The sequence below is a fragment of the Pseudochaenichthys georgianus genome, chromosome 10 (genome assembly GCF_902827115.2).
Source record: "Pseudochaenichthys georgianus chromosome 10, fPseGeo1.2, whole genome shotgun sequence".
Classification (NCBI taxonomy): Eukaryota; Metazoa; Chordata; class Actinopteri; order Perciformes; family Channichthyidae; genus Pseudochaenichthys; species Pseudochaenichthys georgianus.
This window is the reverse complement of record NC_047512.1, coordinates 13,125,681-13,144,531: the sequence shown is the minus strand read 5'-3', so window position 1 is coordinate 13,144,531 and position 18,851 is coordinate 13,125,681. Positions and strand designations below refer to the sequence as shown.

The 18,851-nt window shown below is 41.2% G+C and overlaps 1 protein-coding gene across 1 annotated transcript in view; it reads left to right on the top strand.

Moving 5' to 3' along the window:
- LOC117453978 (ecto-NOX disulfide-thiol exchanger 2-like) overlaps nucleotides 1–18,851 on the top strand; it is a 212,663-nt gene that overhangs the window by 112,614 nt on the left and 81,198 nt on the right. The window contains exons 4-5 of the mRNA XM_034093029.2: nucleotides 7,760–7,980; nucleotides 10,838–11,071. Coding sequence (XP_033948920.1) covers nucleotides 7,760–7,980; nucleotides 10,838–11,071 — 455 coding nt within the window. The remainder of the gene's footprint in view (nucleotides 1–7,759; nucleotides 7,981–10,837; nucleotides 11,072–18,851) is intronic.

The window sequence follows — 18,851 nt, the reverse complement described above, 5'->3', positions numbered from 1 at the left end:
CGACCTTCCTTTGGAGAACACTTTGTGTCTGGGGGCTTTTGCCAGGCTGCCTCACATATCACATGGGAAGACATCCTGTTCAACCTCCACTGTTAGTGAGAGCTCCCCTTTACAACCAGCATGGGAGTCTGCCTTTGATACCAAGTGTCTTTGAGTTCAGTTGTCACCCCTAATATAAAGCATCACTGTCACAGTTCACTGCAAACAGAAAAAGGTATCCAAACAGTAAATTAACAATAGAGTATTTACCACCCACCTTTTGGCCAATTCACGCTAATGATCACAGATGAACACGAGTGAAAAATAGAATTCTGCTCCTGAGGCTGAAATCAGGTGTCAGACTTGTATCTTCTCCACGATACAAGACGTCATAATATCAGCCGTCATAAACACCTTTAGTGTGAGCACCTTTGCAGGGTTGTTTGTCTTCCCTTTTCGTCTTCATGCAGGATCAGAATCAAAGTTAGCCTTGGCCTCAGAGCCCTGTTACTAAAATGTAGTTATTTTTCAATTCAAGCCTTTACTTGAACCCTCTTGAGTCTTTGTATTGTGTATGTGACAAAAGATTTAAATATAAACAGCAAAGAAGCTAAAGAAATATATATTTTTAAAGAGTCACACAGAGGGATTCATATTGCATGCAGCTCAGTCGGTACAGATGGCACATACACCGTGGAGGTGTATGTGATCTTCTCCTACGGGTATTTCACAGACAAAACTTAAGCACTCTACTTCTTGTAGAGCACTTTGGATAAAAGCATCCACCCAATGGTGTGTTCAGATGTAATGTGGGCCGCGCATTAAACTGCCTGAAAGAAAATCTCTCAATTTAACACTTCCCTCCACCGTTTCTACAATCTTAACACATCTTTGAAACTTTTTCCTGCCAGTTTCATTTTCACTTACCTTTTCTCTCATACAATCTGTCTCCCTCTATTCATTTCCTTCCCTTTGTGTCACCTTGCAAGAAGCACGTCATAGACGAGAGTGTTTTTAAAAAGTAAGTGTTGAGAGGAAGCCAATTTACTCCTAATATGAAAGGGTAGCACTTTATTTCCCCTTTTTAAAAGGTGCCACTGACGCCTTTTGCAATAGGTGTCAAAACGGTCTGTTGAAACCAATAAGAAAACATTCCTTCGTACAGTAGCAAGTTTTAAAGTACCATCTAAATAACAGCGTCTCAGAGTGGGATTTAACGTGGCAATGTATTCTAACAGATGGGAAGATGTTCATCCAGAACCAAGCGGAGCCATTGAGGAGATTTCTTGGCTCACTGGTAGGTTTCTACTGTAATTGAAGCCTGTGGGGTTTGTCAGGGTTGAGTGAGGCAAGCAGGACCCAAATGCAGATGAACAGAAAAAATACCTTTATTTCAAGGCTACTGGAACAAACTTAAACAAAACAGTACTCTCACCCCATGAACAACGTCCAAATACGACAAGGAACTCACAAAGACCAACAGAAAACACAGAACCTAAATACACCCAGGACTAATCAAACAAACAAGAGACAGGTGAGGAGGGAGGAGAAAACACAGGGGCACCAGGTGAACACAATCAGACAACTAGACACACCAGGGAAACTAACGACAGGAGGAAAAACACAGGGAAAAGGACCAGACAATATACCCAGAGGAAAACATGACAGGGAGAACAGCAAAACACCCAAAACAAGACATACAAAACGTGACGTAACACAATAATCGTAACAGGGTTCTTCTGAGGGGGTCACAGTGTGATAAAGCTCCACCACAGGGCACAACGCAGGGGGTCACAAAAGATGGTTGACATGCGTCTTTCTCTAACGGCCCGTCCACACTACAGCGTCGAAAGCTCCAATCTGCCCATTCAATTTCAATGGGGTGACGTCACGTAGCCGCGCTTTCTCGCCGAACTGAATTGTGGGTAGCAGAGCGGTCCGTCTCCGGCGACAGAAGTTGAACAATGTTCAACTTCTGACGCCAGAGTAGCCAGCGCCAGCCAATCAAATCCCGTTTCCCAAAATCTGACAGCTGAAGCCGTAGCCAATCAAACCCCGTCTAAGCTGGGAGAGATATCCCGCCGTTCATTTCTATATTTCAAAAAAAGTCGGAGGAGAAACTAACTATCGCCGTAGCAAATCACCCGGTTTTGTATGACCAGACCCTCTTCACCTACCGGGATACAAACCGGAGGAACCAGGCATGGAGGGAGGTGGCAGAGACAGGGGGTGAAACTGGTAGGTTTTCGCCTGTTTGGGGAGTTTATATATATATTGCTCGCATAAAATCCCCGGGGGTTTTTGCTTTGTATGTCGGGGGCGGGAGATTCATGTGATTGGTTGTTGGTCGTGTTGCTTGAATAAAATCCCCAAGCTCCAGACACGCCCAGCTCCAAGCTATTTTTGAAGCTGTAGTGTGGACGCTCCGTAAATGTATTTAGAAAGTACCCTAGGGTGTTTGCATATGATGTGTGTGTGTGGGGGGTACAACAACTTGGGTAAAAGATGGAAAACGTGGACAGAAATGCTTCTTTCAACTAGAGGATGATTGTGAGTCAGTGCTCTATTTCCTGAGGTATCTGTTATGTGTTCAGCAGGCGATAGCACCGAGTGTGTTTGTGTGTGATGGGCATAGAGGGCAGCAGGTTGCATATGGCCGCTATCACAGGAAGCAGGACCCCCAGCTACTCCACCTGCGACACTGCACGCAGCTCCCTCCTCATTGACCTTTAACTGAACATGCCTGAAGCTCAGCCTCTCTCCATCTATCATGCTAATCTGCATGTAACCACACTTTTTCACTTGCATATCATGACTGGTTTTGTTTTTGAAGCTCTCAATACCTTTTTTATTTTACTTCTATTTTTAAATGGCCAATGCAGTTAATTAAACTGCAGATCCTACTATGAATATTTCTAAAAACGATTATTTTCATAAGCAATTAAACTATTTCCTCATTCACAATTTAAAAGCACCTATATTGTTACGATCTAAAAATACCTGTAATTTCATTTACTGTAAGAGATAACAATTAATTCCTTATTATTTTTGTCATTTTTCTACCATTGTTTGATTAGTTTATTACTCAATATTTACGATTGGTTTGCATTAAGGCACACAAGTTAATATCTTAACGGTAACAACTGTTTGTAAATCATCATAATAATAATAATAATAATAATTATAATAATCATAATAATAATAGTGTCTTTAACCACAGTTTTGTTTCCAGACACACACACACACACACACACACACACACACACACACACACACACACAAACCCATTTTTGTCCCTGGTCTTTTAATACTTAAGACCTACATGTCATTCTCTGCTTCGGGGAATTACTTTGTTCGTGTCTTTAATGGTCATCATTTCCTCCAGCTCTGCTACTTTTTCATCGATGTCAGGCTTGTCTTCCTGTAATTACCCTCAAGTAAAAGACCAAAGATGCCCTTCAGAACCCTCCTGTCTACGTGCCTACATTTCTCAAACGTCCCCAATATGGATTTCAACCTCTTTCAAAGCCAAACATTTGGTAATGCAGTCACATCTCCAATGTGTCTGGGAAATGTTATTTTTTTAAAGGCATACTTTTATGAAGCAAGGATGTCAGCTAAATGTCAGATTGTTGCTGTGTTGTCTCGCTCATCAGCCGAACCCTGTCATAAATTGTAATTTAATGCTGAATCATACAATGAAGCGTGGCAGTTTTTTAGCTGACTGCAAAGTAAAGGCAGGGAACCTATCACCTTGGTGCTGTCCTAGCATTGGTGTGTGTGTGTGTGTGTGTGTGTGTGTGTGTGTGTGTGTGTGTGTGTGTGTGTGTGTGTGTGTGTGTGTGTGTGTGTGTGTGTGTGTGTGTGTGTGTGTGTGTGTGTGTGTGTGTGTGTGTGTGTGTGTGTGTGTGTGTGTGTGTGTGTGTGTGTGTTTTCTGGCTTTGAGTATGCGAGTGAGAGTGAGTATGTGCAGGTTCCAATGTAATGCCATCATCATCGCCAAGGTCAGAGGACGAAGGCATTTGGGCCATGTGCCAGAGCAAGCTGTGACATGAGGAGGACAAAGCCATAAAGTGCATTTGATGTGTTTTACCATAACTTTGATACATGCTCTCCAGCACTAAAGCTACAGCACTGGATAATGACTCCTCTTGGGCCTATAATTTAAAATGTCATGTCCAACCTTTGGAGTACTGAGAGAAAAACACACCATATATTTTTATAATTTAGGAGATGATTGATGGAAAGTCGCATGAGTTTTATACCCATGGGAAAGTGGTTTCAGCCTCTCAAAGTGTACATGAATGAGTCCTACATTTCTGCTCTGCTTGAGGTATTTCACATAACTGCTGGATCCACTTTGTTCGGTGAGTCAGCAAACGTCACTGTACTTTTAGTCTGCCCCTGTTAAAATGTGATTTTCTGTGTTATAAATAAACTGTGTGTTAACACATATGGGCACGACTTATTGAACATTTACAATACAAGAACATGTCAAGCAGTTGCTTTTACAGCTGTAGCTCAGTGCACTTAACATGAAATACTTTAATTGTTAACATCAGCTGTGTAAGCCTTGTATTCAGCGTTACTGTACATGATTTAATTTATTTTCATCTCCAACATATTTAAAGCTTACATTTAATCAATATCTGTGGTAAATGTTTCTGACTGAGACTTGCCTGCTTATTAGGTTCATCAGGCTTAGACTAAGACACTCTTTTAAAACAACCCTGAACAAAGATTGTATCAGGAGGTTATATTGTATAATAATGATTACATTTAGTCTGACAGATGTTGATGTAACTTGCACTTACATGCACTCGCTGTCTAATTGCAATGACTTGAGTTATGCATCAAACCATATTTTATAGGTTTGATAACAGTGCTAACATTAAATCCCAAATGTCCGTGTTTCCCTTGTGTCGACTAAACCAGTCACTCATATCATCCATGGCAAACCTCATCTTTCTGAGATTACATCGGTAAACATTTATCTTTATTCAGTCAGAGAGGTCCTTCATGGTTCAAACCATCGATACAAAAGGATCAAGCCTCTCTCAGAGGCCAGAGGGATTTCATTTCTATGCTAGGTAAAGCATGACATGATTATCTCTGTAATATAAAAATGATTCAGGCATTTTGTTCCATGGTATTGCTTGTCGTTCCACCTTTCCATCATGGTTTGGTCAATCCTTCCCCTACTGTTTATTTCATCATTACCCTGTAAGGAGAGGGGCTTCTTACTTCACTGAACGTCAGTAGTGAGCAAGGATTCTGTTGTGTTGATAACTGGCCTTTTTACTTGGGCTGCCCTGACCGGCTGAAAGTGGTCGGCCTCCACCCTACTGCAATTAACACAGCTAATGTATGGAGGAATATAGACAGGTGTTCATGTGAAGTTAGACATTAGGGACTTAGCCTTGGGCAGGTTGCAGGTGATTAGAGATCATCAGAGGGCCTGCCCACTAGCTACATTAATATGACCAGGCAGGGAAATCATCAGAGTGTAGACTATCAGACTGATAGCCAGGTTAACAACATTGAGACTGTCTCCTTCCCCTGCCATATTACTCACAAATTCTCTATACCTAAACATCGGAATCACAACAATCTCAAAGCACATGTTAAAGCCTTTCAAAACTAAATATATAAGGTAATCACAGTGTTATCCCCACACTATCCATGCACAGGTCACCAACATGTTCTACTAACAATATAACTATTCCATAATCTTTGTTGGCCCTCTGCTTTTCTCTTTTAAAAAATGGTCAATGAATTCATTTCCACTGCTATGATGACAATGAGAGTGAGCTGTATTTTCCTTTAAAGGCAGATGATCATTCCCAAAGTATACATTAAGAGGCTTTTTGTGTGTGCTCTAAAAAACTCAATGCCATGCACTTTCCTGCTCAGCCAGATTCAGCCTTTTTTCAGCTAACATAGTTACATTTCAGTATTTTCCATTCTTGGCCCTAACTCATGTTTTTGTTTCATTGGATTACTGTAATGTTGTTGTTGCCGGGCCTGCCGTGTGCTGTACTATTATTCTTCAGATTGTTAAAAAAAACTCGATTTCATTGCAATATCAATAAAATTTGATATACTTTATTAATCCCCGTGGGGAAATAGCTTCTCTGCATTTGACCCATCCTAATGTTAGGAGCAGTGTGCTGCCATTTTTGAACGGCGCCCGGGGAGCAGTGTAGGGAACGGTGCCTTGCTCAGGGACACCTCGGTAGCACTTGGTCTTGCCGGGGACTTGAACTGGTGACCTTTCAGTTGCCAAGCCAAGTCCCTATCAACTTCGCCACCACCGCCCCAACTTGACCTTATTAAGCCAATTTGACCTTGGCTCCCTGTTCATGCCAGATCCGCTTAAGGGTGCTTTTGAGGAACTCTAAAGAAAAGTGTGTGGCCCAGGTCTTATATGTTTAGCAATACCTGGAAGATTCGTGACATATTCCTGGATCTGTATTTTTCTAATATGTTACCAATCTATCTATAATATTGTTATCATGACTAACATGTGTTGCATATCTTGCCATATATGTTGAGATGTGGTGAGATGTCTCCCACCTCTGTTGCTCTTAATGGTTTCTAATTGCGCCGCATAAGCGCATAACAGTGCGTCGCATTTGCGCTTCAGATGAGGAGGTGAGGCCCCCTCACGGCATGAACCTGTATGGCACAATACAACTCAGTCTAGCTTACCTGTACGTCAATCAAGTGGCAAATGCCATAGTAAGCATGGATGATAGGCTAACTTTTTTTTTTTTTTCAATGCCATGCGATCTACCCACACTACCTTTGCGATCGACCGGTCGATCGCGATCCACATATTGGGCACCCCTGGTGTAGAGACAGTGAACTAATTTGAGGCAAATGTGTGATATACTGTAGGGCTATGCAGATAAATGGAACAATTTAACGTTGCCAGGAAATAATTTTCTCAGAGCATATTCCTATGGCTCAAGTTAAGAGGCATACACATTTTTAGCCTAATGAACCTTACAAATGTCAAGAAGATGAAATATCACCATCCAGTTATTCTATGTGTAATGTGGCTTAAATATAGAGTCATTTAAAAGCACTCACTTTGATGTATTTAATGGCCATTTAATGTACTGAGACATAATCATAATTACCTCTGCTGTTCCAGCCTCATACTAAACATGTATTTATATATTCAAAGGCTTTTTTCAGTCCTGAATTCAGCTTTTGTAGATTTTTTTTTATGGAACAACAAAAGACAAACGAGTGCTTGCTGTTTACAGTTAAAACATTGAGGCAATTACAATGTATGTTTGAGTGTGATCAATGAAAGCAGTTTGAATACATTGTGTGCTATGTGAACAGTTAAAGTTGGGACATTTTGAATAGTTGTTTTTAATTTTTTCGCAGGCTGTTTTTATTGTTGGAAATCAAAACTACTAAAGTGTCACAACCTATAGCAGATCTTTGGATGCTGATTGTGGACCTCATAATCAATACAGGTGAAAGACAGACAGAAATATACTGAAAGAAAATAATTGACTTCATGGGAACAATGCAAAGCCATAACTTTCCTTTCCAATTTTAAGTCTAGTTTACGGCTCAAAAACCTTGACATATTCTGACATCCTTCATGACTCAAACCGGTCTACAACGTGATGCTGTAGCCAATTATTGAGGGTCAATCAACCGCATGCTTTCTCTGTATTTTCAGGAGCTTAAATTCATACTCTGCTGCTAGGTCAAGGACTACATTTATAACTTCAACTGTGTCTGTTTTCTTTGAATCTCCATGTTTGACCGACCTTCTGCCTCCGGCCACGAGGGAACGCCCTCCTTGGTGTAAGACGGTGTTTGTTGGCGGTCTGCCCGAGAACTTCACTGAGCAGCTCATCGTGGAGGTCTTTGGACAGTGTGGGGATATTGCTGCAATCAGAAAGAGCAAGAAAAACTTCTGCCATATTCGATTTGCTGAGGAGTTCACTGTGGACAAGGCTCTTCTCCTCTCTGGTGAGATATATGTACTCTAAAAACGATGGTAACTCTTTTACCCAGCTTTCCAAATGCTCAAACTCAATTATACTGTCATGTTTGGGATCATGTCTTTTTATTAGAGAAAGAACATTGTGTGTCCAATGACAGTTTGTTGTTTTTTTGCCATATCGTCTCTGTGGTGCAATGGAAACCCCAACAAACTTCCAACCTTGTTTCTAGGTATGTATTGGTTTACATTGGGCTGAAAGGTCAGAGGATAACAGCTTTCTTTCTTAGCCACCTGGACAATATTGAATCTGTAGAGACCGCTTATATTGTCAGTCCACTGCTATCAGTGCCCCGGGTGCTCCTTCACCTGAGGTGGAGGAAGAATGATGAGCTGTTAACCTTTACTCTGATGGAAATGAAAGGGCTGATATCTATCATTCAGCACTACGATTCTCCAGCCTCACACATTCACTCGGGACCGTCTGACAGATGGATAAATAGATGGAGGGGTGGAAGGACAGATAGATGGAAGGTTTGCTGCACTCCATACAAATTGTTTGGGACTGAACAACAATGGATATGTAGTTGAAGAAAAAAAAGAGTCATTGTGTCGGGAAACCAACATGAGACAGCATGAATAGACTCAGTCATGATCTTTTTTATATTATATACATATTTAATCTCCAGCTATATATTTACTTTGTTGTATTTTCTGCATTGTTGGTAATTACTTTTATTAATAAGCATACAGCTTTTCTGTGAGGGTTACATCATTTTATGGTCTTAATACATTTTCTTTTGCACTTGGGACATCAATTCTCTACAAACAGACTAAATTATCCTCAATTTGACGAACACCTTTATCGCAAATGTAAAATATTCTCTATCGTATAGGGATTAATTAGTGAACAGATTTACAGTTGCAATACTTTTACAGACATAGGTTATCAGACAAGCTCATGATTTACATATATTCCCAACAGTCCCTGCATTTATTTCTCCATGAAAATATCTTGAAAAACATACACACCATTCAAGAAAGACATTGTTGCCTGTAAAAATAGCTGTAAACCCAAAATGCAAGTATCTAAACGAAAATGAGCATAACATGCTCCTTTGAACCTTGCGATTCAGAGTGCAATAAACACATACATGAACTCAAGTCACATTCAGGTAACCTCTATTTCACCTTTTCCTTTTACAAAATAGCTGAATACTGCCTTGAAACCGCTTTGCTTACATTCTTTCATTTTCTGTGATGGGGAGAAGCGTTTGCAATGAGCTGAAGGTTCAGATGAGACGGCTTTGCTTGACGTGTGTTACAGAGAACAAAACAACTACTATACAATCTCTACAAGCTTCGGAAACGTGTGTGTGGTGTTTTAACACGTAGTATTTACCAGGCCTTTATTTCATTTGCAGCCCTCAAATATTTTTACACAGTACGTTTAAATATTTTATTTTATTGGTTTAAATAAGTATTTTTGCTCTCAAGTCTCATGGATGCATCATCACCTCCAGAGATTTATATAACTGTTGAAATGGGCAAGCATGCAGTCATGATTACAGAAATGAAGGTGGTTTGTCAGTCAGTGAAAACCTAATGTCAATGTATATTCTTTTTCAGTTTCTGATCGAGCTCTATGTCACCCAACTCAAATGGTCACACTCTTTAATCCTGTTTTTCAGGATCACACCACCATGTTTGTATCATTTGGAAATCCTTCTGCCGATGGTATGCTTCTTTAACTGCTCCTTGAGAGGAAGGGTATGCTCTCTGTTTAGTCATGTGACACCACATGTCCTTTTTTAATTTGATCTCAGTCCTGCAGCATCTTCTGCCCAGACCCCTTAAATCTCTCCATGTGAAATGCAGGCCATACATTCCCTCTTCACAAAGCTCATTTAAAAGACCAGCCGCTGCAATAATACCCTCTGAATAATTTATTGTGTGAGTGTGATTCCATCTACCTCTTCCCTACAGAACGACTGGCACTATAAGTCCATCTATTAGCCAGATGACAGACTTGTGTAGCTTTCTCATAAATACTACTTTCTCAAACACACCTACACTTGACGCACTGAGGTCTCCCTTTATTAAATATTAAGGCAAGCCGAGAGCAGAATAACAGACTGGGAAACAACCCAAAACTCACTCGGGTATCTTCTGCTCACACCCAAAACCAACTTTATCTCCACTTTCCTCCGATGAGAGTATGTTGATGTTTTTGGAGTGGAAAGTCTGGCCCAGGGCTTTCTGAGCTTGTTTCTTAGTTTGAGAGTACACACTGTAAACACCCCGGCCTCTTACAGATCACGACACCAATCAATTAACAACACCAGTGTGACTGCTCTTCACACCCACACACAGGCAGGGAAATGAGCTCTGAGTGTCAAGTGGAAGGCAGTGGGGTGATGAAGGGCTACCACTGTAATGTGTGTCCGTACATAAAGAATAAAAAGCTTTAGAGACTCAAGGGCTCAGCTTTTGTCTGTTTATGTATCGGCCTCTACACCTGGAGAGTAGCTGCCTGTGAAAACAAAGAGGAAGGATGGAGATTTCTATCTGAAGGCAAATGAGGACAAGTTGATTAATTTAACCTTGTGTGTGTAAGCTTTTATCTTCGTATCTGTGTATATCTGCCTCTTTGTGCTTGTTACTTTGTCTGTGCTTATCTCTGTCTCTTAACTGTACATCTGAATCAAAATAGGTGTTGATGGAAATTGATATTTCACCCTGTTACCACTCTCATCCCATCGATTAAATGTCTCAGCTATCTTTCATGTCCTCTGTTTTATCTCTATCTCTACACTCTGTCTAATCCCCAGATTTCACCTTTTTTGATTTATTTGTCTCATACAAACCTCTCCTTCTTCTCCCCAGGTTACCGTATCCGTTTGGGCTCCAGCACAGACAAAAAAGACTCGGGCCGCCTCCACGTGGACTTCGCCCAGGCCAGAGACGACTTGTACGAGTGGGAGTGTCACCAGCGCATGTTGGCCAGAGAGGAGAGGCACCGGCGCAAAATAGAGGAGGATCTCTTCCGACCCCCCTCCCCTCCTCCCATCGCCCACTACTCTGAGCACGAGTGTAGTGAGCTTGGAGACAGGATCAAAGGTTGGTAGAGAAACATGAAACATGCAGACTGAGTGTATGAAGAGCATGCAATCAAGGTGGCAAGGTAAAAAGAAACTTGGAGAAGTTGGCTTTAAAGATTTAAAGTGAATGCAAAAATTTGCTAATTGTAATTAGCCATGCTACTGGCGTTTCTTTACATGTCAGTCAGTTGATCACCCACTTAAGTTTAGCCTGACACATGTATACACAACAACTATCAAATGGATTTCCATACAACTTGGAACACACACTCTTTTATACAGTCAATGGTAAAATGCTGCTGTGCCTAAGAAAAACTCTCTGTTGAACTAGCATGGCAATAAGCTGTCTACACAGAAAGTGCTTTTGCTGCGTCATCTGTCCCACACACAACTGACAGAACAGCTATACTTCCAACCCAGTCTCACGGCATTTCGTGTTCACCAACACGATTTTTAATCTATTGATTCGTGTTCACCATCACGATTTGCCCATTTTTTTCGTGTTGAACAGCACGATTTTAAAAGCAATGTATTTCTACTGGTAACGTGTTTCGTGCCTGCAGGCTGCAGCACGTCTTTTTCTCCGGTCGGGTCGTGGAAGACCGGAAGCTGTGTGGTTCATAAAAACATGTTCTTACTCAATATCAAGCCACAATTATTGCTTTTATTTTAAATCGTATAATTTCGGACTTTTGTTGCCGTCTGTGAGGAAAATAAATAGGGCTCATAGCCTCAGGATACTGAAATCTGTATTTTTAAATATTTTTTTCCTTCTAATTTGTTATTCTTTTCAAAATAACACTGTTATTTACTCACCAATAACACACAATTATCCTTGCTTTTATTTATTGGTTTAATTCCATAATCTCGGGCTTTTTTGGTGTCCGTCAGGAACTGAATTTCAAAATAAAAATAACCGGAAACAGACGTAGGCCTATAAGGGACAGTTCGAGCATCATTGCGATTGTCAACATTTCTGAGTTTAGGATGGCCGAAGACACTACACTACCCATAATCCCCAGCTATCGTTTAGGACTACAGTTCCCGTAAGGTTACGCAGAGCGTCAAACAGCTGTGTGAAATGGAACGAAACCACGCCAGACTATCCAAAACTGGAATCGAACACCCCCCCAGAACTACACATGCTGGCTATTGTGTTTCGCAAAATGTTCTATGGGACGTCTCCTGAACGTTTTCGTTTTTCCCACAATTAGAAGTTGCCATTATTAAACACATTGGTGTTATCAAATATAAAACATATAATTAATAAATGGGTGAAAATCGCTTGTGTCCATAATGTGCAGCATTAATATATATACCCACATGACAGCTCATTGCTACTTTGTAATTCTACTCCACTACAATTCAGAAGTTAACCTGGTATTTTTACTCCACTGCATTTATTTGAGTTACTTTGCAGATTCTGATTAATTATGTGAAATATAAACAACCCTTAAATCAGACTTTAGTTACACCTGAGTAAAATTCAGGGAAGGTGATTGTCAAGTGCCAACAATCAGGAAAGATATTTGATAGTTGGTGCTTGAGAAGACTAAACATGTATCTGCAATTGACATTAATGGAAACAAGAAATAAAGTATATTCATTACTCGTTATTCTCTACTAATAGTTAATTAAAGACTGTATATTATGGCTATTTTGCACATCCTTTTCAAGATTTTCAAAAGTTTATTGACATATCATACACAACTACGGTGTAGTTATGCAATGAATGAAAAACTTGGGTCACAGGTTCCTCAACAGTGCATTACAAGACATTATCAATATGTGTGTACCTCCACCATTAAACTGTCATATTCTGCACATTTCTTATTCTATCTACATACATAAGAGTATAATTAATGTGTATAATATCAGTTAAAATAAGTGCTTCAACATAGTTAACATTGCAGGAAAGCAATATATTAGACGTTAATTACTTTGTCAGGCTTAATATTTAATATTTAATGTTTAAATAAAGGTTAATCCGTTTTTCTGTTTTGCACCTCCTCCTATTAATATCTGTGTACATCCTGCACTAAACTGTTTCATTGTAGAGATCACTTATAGTATCTTCTTGATTTTTTATATTCTATATTTCTATATTTATACTTTCCCCCTATGAAAGTATGTACTTTCGTATTTTGTATTTTTTTTAATCAAATATAACACATAAAAACAATAATTCAATAACGTGCTTTAACCACTAGGAGGTGCACACAAGGTGCACACAGCCATAATAACTTTGTATTATTAGTGTGGATGTACAACATCTGAAGATGTATAGTTTTATGCATGCTTTCACATCATTTTACAGCATATTGCTATACTATTTCAGACTCAGTATTTACATTCTTACATTCAAAGAAAATCAGTAATATCTTTGAAAACTACAGTCCTTTTCTATCAGCTGTGCACCGTTATGGTGTAAATATAACCTATCTATGAATTCGATCAAATGTAAAAGTCAGCCGAATTAGTGTTGATACTGCAAGGAGACGTATTGTGTGAAGAGAAATTGAAGATGTTGTTTAATTGTTGATATATTTATGATCCACGTCAAGTATTCAGTATCGGCGGCATTTCTTCCAGTTTTTCCAAAGGTCTTCTCATCAGGGCTCTCTAAATAAAGAACTACGGCAGATCTGTAATATGTAATGCAGCCGAACCGTGTATTACAATGCCGTTATGTGATGACTTTCAAAGAGAAAAGCAAGAACACTCGGAATTAAGTATTATTTTATACTTTTAAAATGTTTTCCGGATTTCATATAATATAAACACCAAATCCCAGCATGCATTGCGGCTAACACATCCAATCAGCTAGCTTAAAACCATAGCTGAGGATCTTGGGTAATCGCTCGAAATGCCTACGTCTGTTTCCGGTTATATTTATTTTGAAATTCAGTTCCTGACGGACGCCAAAAAAGCCCGAGATTATGGAATTAAACCAATAAATAAAAGCAAGGATAATTGTGTGTTATTGGTGAGTAAATAACAGCTTCTTCCACCTCAGGCAGCTAGCCAAAATAAAGCCTTTTTTAAATAGTGACCTCTTTGAAACTGTAATCCATGCCTTCGTCACCTCCCGCTTGGATTATTGTAATGCACTATATATGGGGATAAATGCATCCTCCCTTGCTCGCCTCCAGATGGTGCAAAATGCAGCAGCACGGCTACTAACAGGCACACGCAAATACGAGCACATTTCCCCCATTTTATATTCACTCCACTGGCTGCCCGTTAATTTGAGGATTCATTTTAAAACTCTTATTTACTTTTAAAGCCCTGAATGGCCTGGCCCCGCCGTACCTCTCTGAGCTGTTACACAGCTACTGTTAAGGACCTTACAGACACTTGGACTCAAACGCACGACTCAAAAGAAAGTTTGTCCAAAGCTGTTTTAACTGCTAAAAGCTCCTTATTCCCCACATCATAGTTCCTTTCTGCAGTTGTCAACTTACGTGAAAGGAACGCACATGGGTGTAGCTTGTTGTCCTGGACAGATCTTTGGGACAGCACCGCCCCAATGCCATCGTTGGAGGCATCCACCTCCACGATAAATTGTCTCCGTGGGTCGGCCACTGTGAGGATTGGGGCAGTCGTGAACAGTTTCTTGAGCTTCTGGAAAGCTTCATCCGCCTGTATATTCCACTTGAACATGACATGGGGAGAGGTTAAAGCATGTAAAGGTGCTGCAATGCCACTAAAGTTTCTTATAAACCTCCTGTAGAAGTTTGCAAAGCCTAAAAATTGTTGCACCTTTTTCCTGTTGGCGGGAGATGGCCAATTGGCCACTGCACTGACCTTCTCTGGATCCATCTGGATTTGATTGGCCGAGATGATGTACCCCAGGAAGGAGATGGTCTTGACGTGAAACTCACACTTTTCAGCCTTGCAGTAGAGTTGATTCTCCATCAGGCTTTGCAGTACCTGGCGGACATGATGGGTGTGGGTCTCCTCATCGGGTGAGAAGATCAAGATGTCATCGAGATAAACGAATACAAACTTGTTGAGATAATCCCTCAGCACATCGTTGACAAATGACTGAAAAACTGCCGGAGCATTGCATAATCCAAATGGCATGACTAGGTACTCGTAGTGACCACTGGGAGTGTTAAAACCGGTCTTCCACTCATCCCCCTCTCGTATCCTAATGAGATGGTAAGCGTTTCTCAAGTCCAGTTTGGTGAATAGTTTTGCATCCTGCAAAAGTTCAAAGGCCGAAGACATGAGAGGGAGTGGGTATCTATTTTTAACTGTTATTTCATTAAGGGGACTATAGTCAATGCATGGACGGAGGGTACCATCTTTCTTATCGATGAAGAAAAACCCAGCGGCCGCTGGGGAGGAGGATGGTCTGATGAGTCCAGTTTTTAGAGAGGAGTCAATATACTTCATAGACTTCATAGCCTCCCTTTCCGGTGCCGAGAGAGAGTAAAGTCTCCTTTTAGGGATCTGAGAACCAGCCAACAGGTTAATGGGACAGTCATAAGGTCGGTGGGGAGGTAGGGACATGGCCCTAGTTTTGTTAAATGCTTCCTTTAAGTCCTGGTAACACAAGGGCACTTTAGTCAGGTCGGGATAATCCGAAATGGAGTCAGGCTTATGAGTGTGTTTGTCTTGTTCCTTTTCAGTTTCTGTGGAGAACCTAGGAAGGTCTGAACAGGTCAGCCTACAGCCTGGGCCCCATTCCTTAACCCTCCCTGATCGCCAGTCAATGATCGGATTATGTTTGATCAGCCATGGATAACCCAAAATCAAGGGGTGTAGTGCAGAGTCAAATAACTGGAATTTCATTTCCTCTATGTGTGTATTGTCAATGGTTATTTGGACAGGTTCAGATACATGGGTTATTTTAAATAATAACTTGCCATCTAAGGCACTGGCAGTAACAGGGGAAGTCAACGGAACAGTCTTGATGCATAGTCTCTTTGCCAAACTCCAGTCCATCAGACTTTCGTCGGCACCTGAATCGACTAATGTCCCCACAGTAATGTCTTGGTCACGCACTTGAATATGTACCATGGTCAATGAACGTGGAGGGAAATCAGTTGCAGAGAATTGGCTCACCAGCTGCATGGGTTCCTCCGGTGCAGCCGAGGGCGCTGGTTCCTTGGGCGAGGCTGAGGAAGGTGGACTGGAGCTCCATGGGTGTCGAAAGGCAGGTGAGTCACCCATGTGGCTCGGAGGTCGTGCACTGGTTCTAATTCTCTCCTGCCTTTCATGAAGCCTGTTATCAATGCGAATTGACATGGCAATGATGGAATCAAGATCTGTGGGTAGTTCATGGGGTGCCAACTGGTCCTTTATAGAGTCTTGTAGACCATTCATGAAGGCATCAATTAAAGCAGGGGTGTTCCACCCACTGTCTGCTGCTAGAGTACGAAAATCTATTGCATAGTCTGTCACTCTCTGTTGTCCCTGTTTGATCTGCATAATGACTCGTGAGACTTCTCTGGAAGGTGATGAGTGATCAAACACCCGGCTTAGGGTCTGGGTAAACATGTTCAGTGACTGACATATGGGCGAGTTTCTTGACCACTCGGCTGTAGCCCAAGCAGCGGCTCTACCAGACATGTGGGACAACATAAAAGCTACCTAGCTTGGTCCGAAACAAAGGCAGCAGGGTTATGAGCAAAATGTAGTTCACACTGTACCAGAAAGGATCGACAGTTACCAGAGCCCCCGGAAAACATCTCCGGAGGAGCCAGGCGAAGCGTCGATCCAGGTGGGGTGGTGTGATCCGAAGCAACAGACGGTGGACCTGGCATTGCTGGAGTAGGTGCAGAGGAACCGTCTTTGAGGGGTGAGAGAACTTGCTGCATTTGAAGTGCCAGGTGATTTACTTGGTTGGTTACAGCTGATTGGAATTCATCCTGACGATCCGTGAGACCAATCATTCCTTGGTTGATGGAAGACAGCTGTTCAGCATGGTGGGTTAGCTTAGCATCCTGCGCTAATACATCGGCCTTGAAGGAACCGGAGTCGGCTGAGTCCATTTTTTGGCCAGTTCGTTCTGTTAAGGACCTTACAGACACTTGGACTCAAACGCACGACTCAAAAGAAAGTTTGTTCAAAAATAGTCTTTACTTTGTAAAAGTATAAAGTTCAAACAAAACATCACTCCTAAGAGGCAAAACATAGCAAAGCAAATTACAAACTAAATAAACTTGACTATGGTCACAAAATACAATAATCTCTGGGCGAGACAAGCTGGCTCTCTAAATGGCACAAGGCACAAGACGAACTGGCACAGGACAAAGGGAGACAGGACTATTTATACATGAGGTAAGGGGGAACAGGTGGAAACAATCAGGGGCGGGGCAGACACTGACGATGGCGGGAAAACACACAAAGGGAGGAAGTAAAGGGACCTGAAATGAGACCAGAGGTAAGTACAAAATAAAACAGGAAGTGCAATGACAGGACTAGACAGGTGAACAAAAAGACTTGACTAAACATAAATCTAACCTGGGCTATGAACTAAACGTGAAACAATAACATGAACCTGATTAACATGACATGAACAATTTAGCAGACATGACGGGATGTTACAGCTACACGCCCACTCGCACTCTCAGGTCAGCTGATCAGTTGCTCCTGAGGGTGCCAAAAACAAAGTCTAAGCGCAGAGGGGACCGTGCTTTCTCTGCTGCCGCCCCTACACTGTGGAACGACCTGCCCTTGCTCATCAGACAGGCTCCCACACTGACTGTTTTTAAATCCCGTCTGAAAACCCACCTCTTCTCCTTGGCATTCAGAAACAAGTAGAGTGTTGCTTTTATTTGCTTTCAGTGGTCTATTGTTTTTATTATATGCCTGTTATTTATTTTTTAATTATTACGTTTATTCTGGTTTGTTTTGTGTTTGTATCTTGTATTTATATTATGTTGTGTGAGCTTATCTCTCTGTACAGCACTTTGGTCTGAAGGTTTTTAAAGTGCTATATAAATAAAGTTGGATTGGATTGGATTGGAGTGTGTTATTTTGAAAAGAATAACAAATTAGAAGGAAAAAAAGATTTAAAAAATACAGATTTCAGTATCCTGAGGCTCTGAGCCCCATTTATTTTCCTCACAGACGACAACAAAAGTCCGAAATTATACGATTTAAAATAAAAGCAATAACTGTGGCTTGATATTGAGTAAGAACATGTTTTTATGAACCACACAGCTTCCGGTCTTCCACGACCCGACCGGAGAAAAAGACGTGCTGCAGCCTGCAGGCACGAAACACATTAGGCTTGTTTGAGACAAGCAAGACCTGCGCAGACCTGCGCAGTTGCGATCAACGTCTTGCTAGTGCGTTGCATGATGGTTAGTCATTTTGTCCGACTTGCTCTGGAGGCTCGCCCACATGAGTCTTTGAAATCTCGCGGGACAAAGACGCCCGCAGCCTTGAGAGCGAGGCGAGGCGAGTTGGCGCAGTTGCTCTCCACGAGCTGCGGAAGCGAAATGCTTGATGGGAAACGGCTCGCTGGTATCTCGAGCTGAGCGCTCATTGGTGGTTTTTACCACGTGCTGCTGATGAAACTCTCCAATTGGCTGGCAAAAGTTTGTTGTTGTTTTGTGTCAGTTTTACGTCGCCACATCCATTCCCATTTTTCATCATTGTTCCACAATGTTTATCATCATGAAATTAATATCTATATATTTTATACTATACTTCTTACCGTTTTCATACTTTATATATCTTAGCATATTCATACACACTGTTCATACTGCTCACAGGCTGATATCTAGTGTATTCATACACACTGTTCATACTGCTCACAGGCTGATATCTAGTGTATTCAT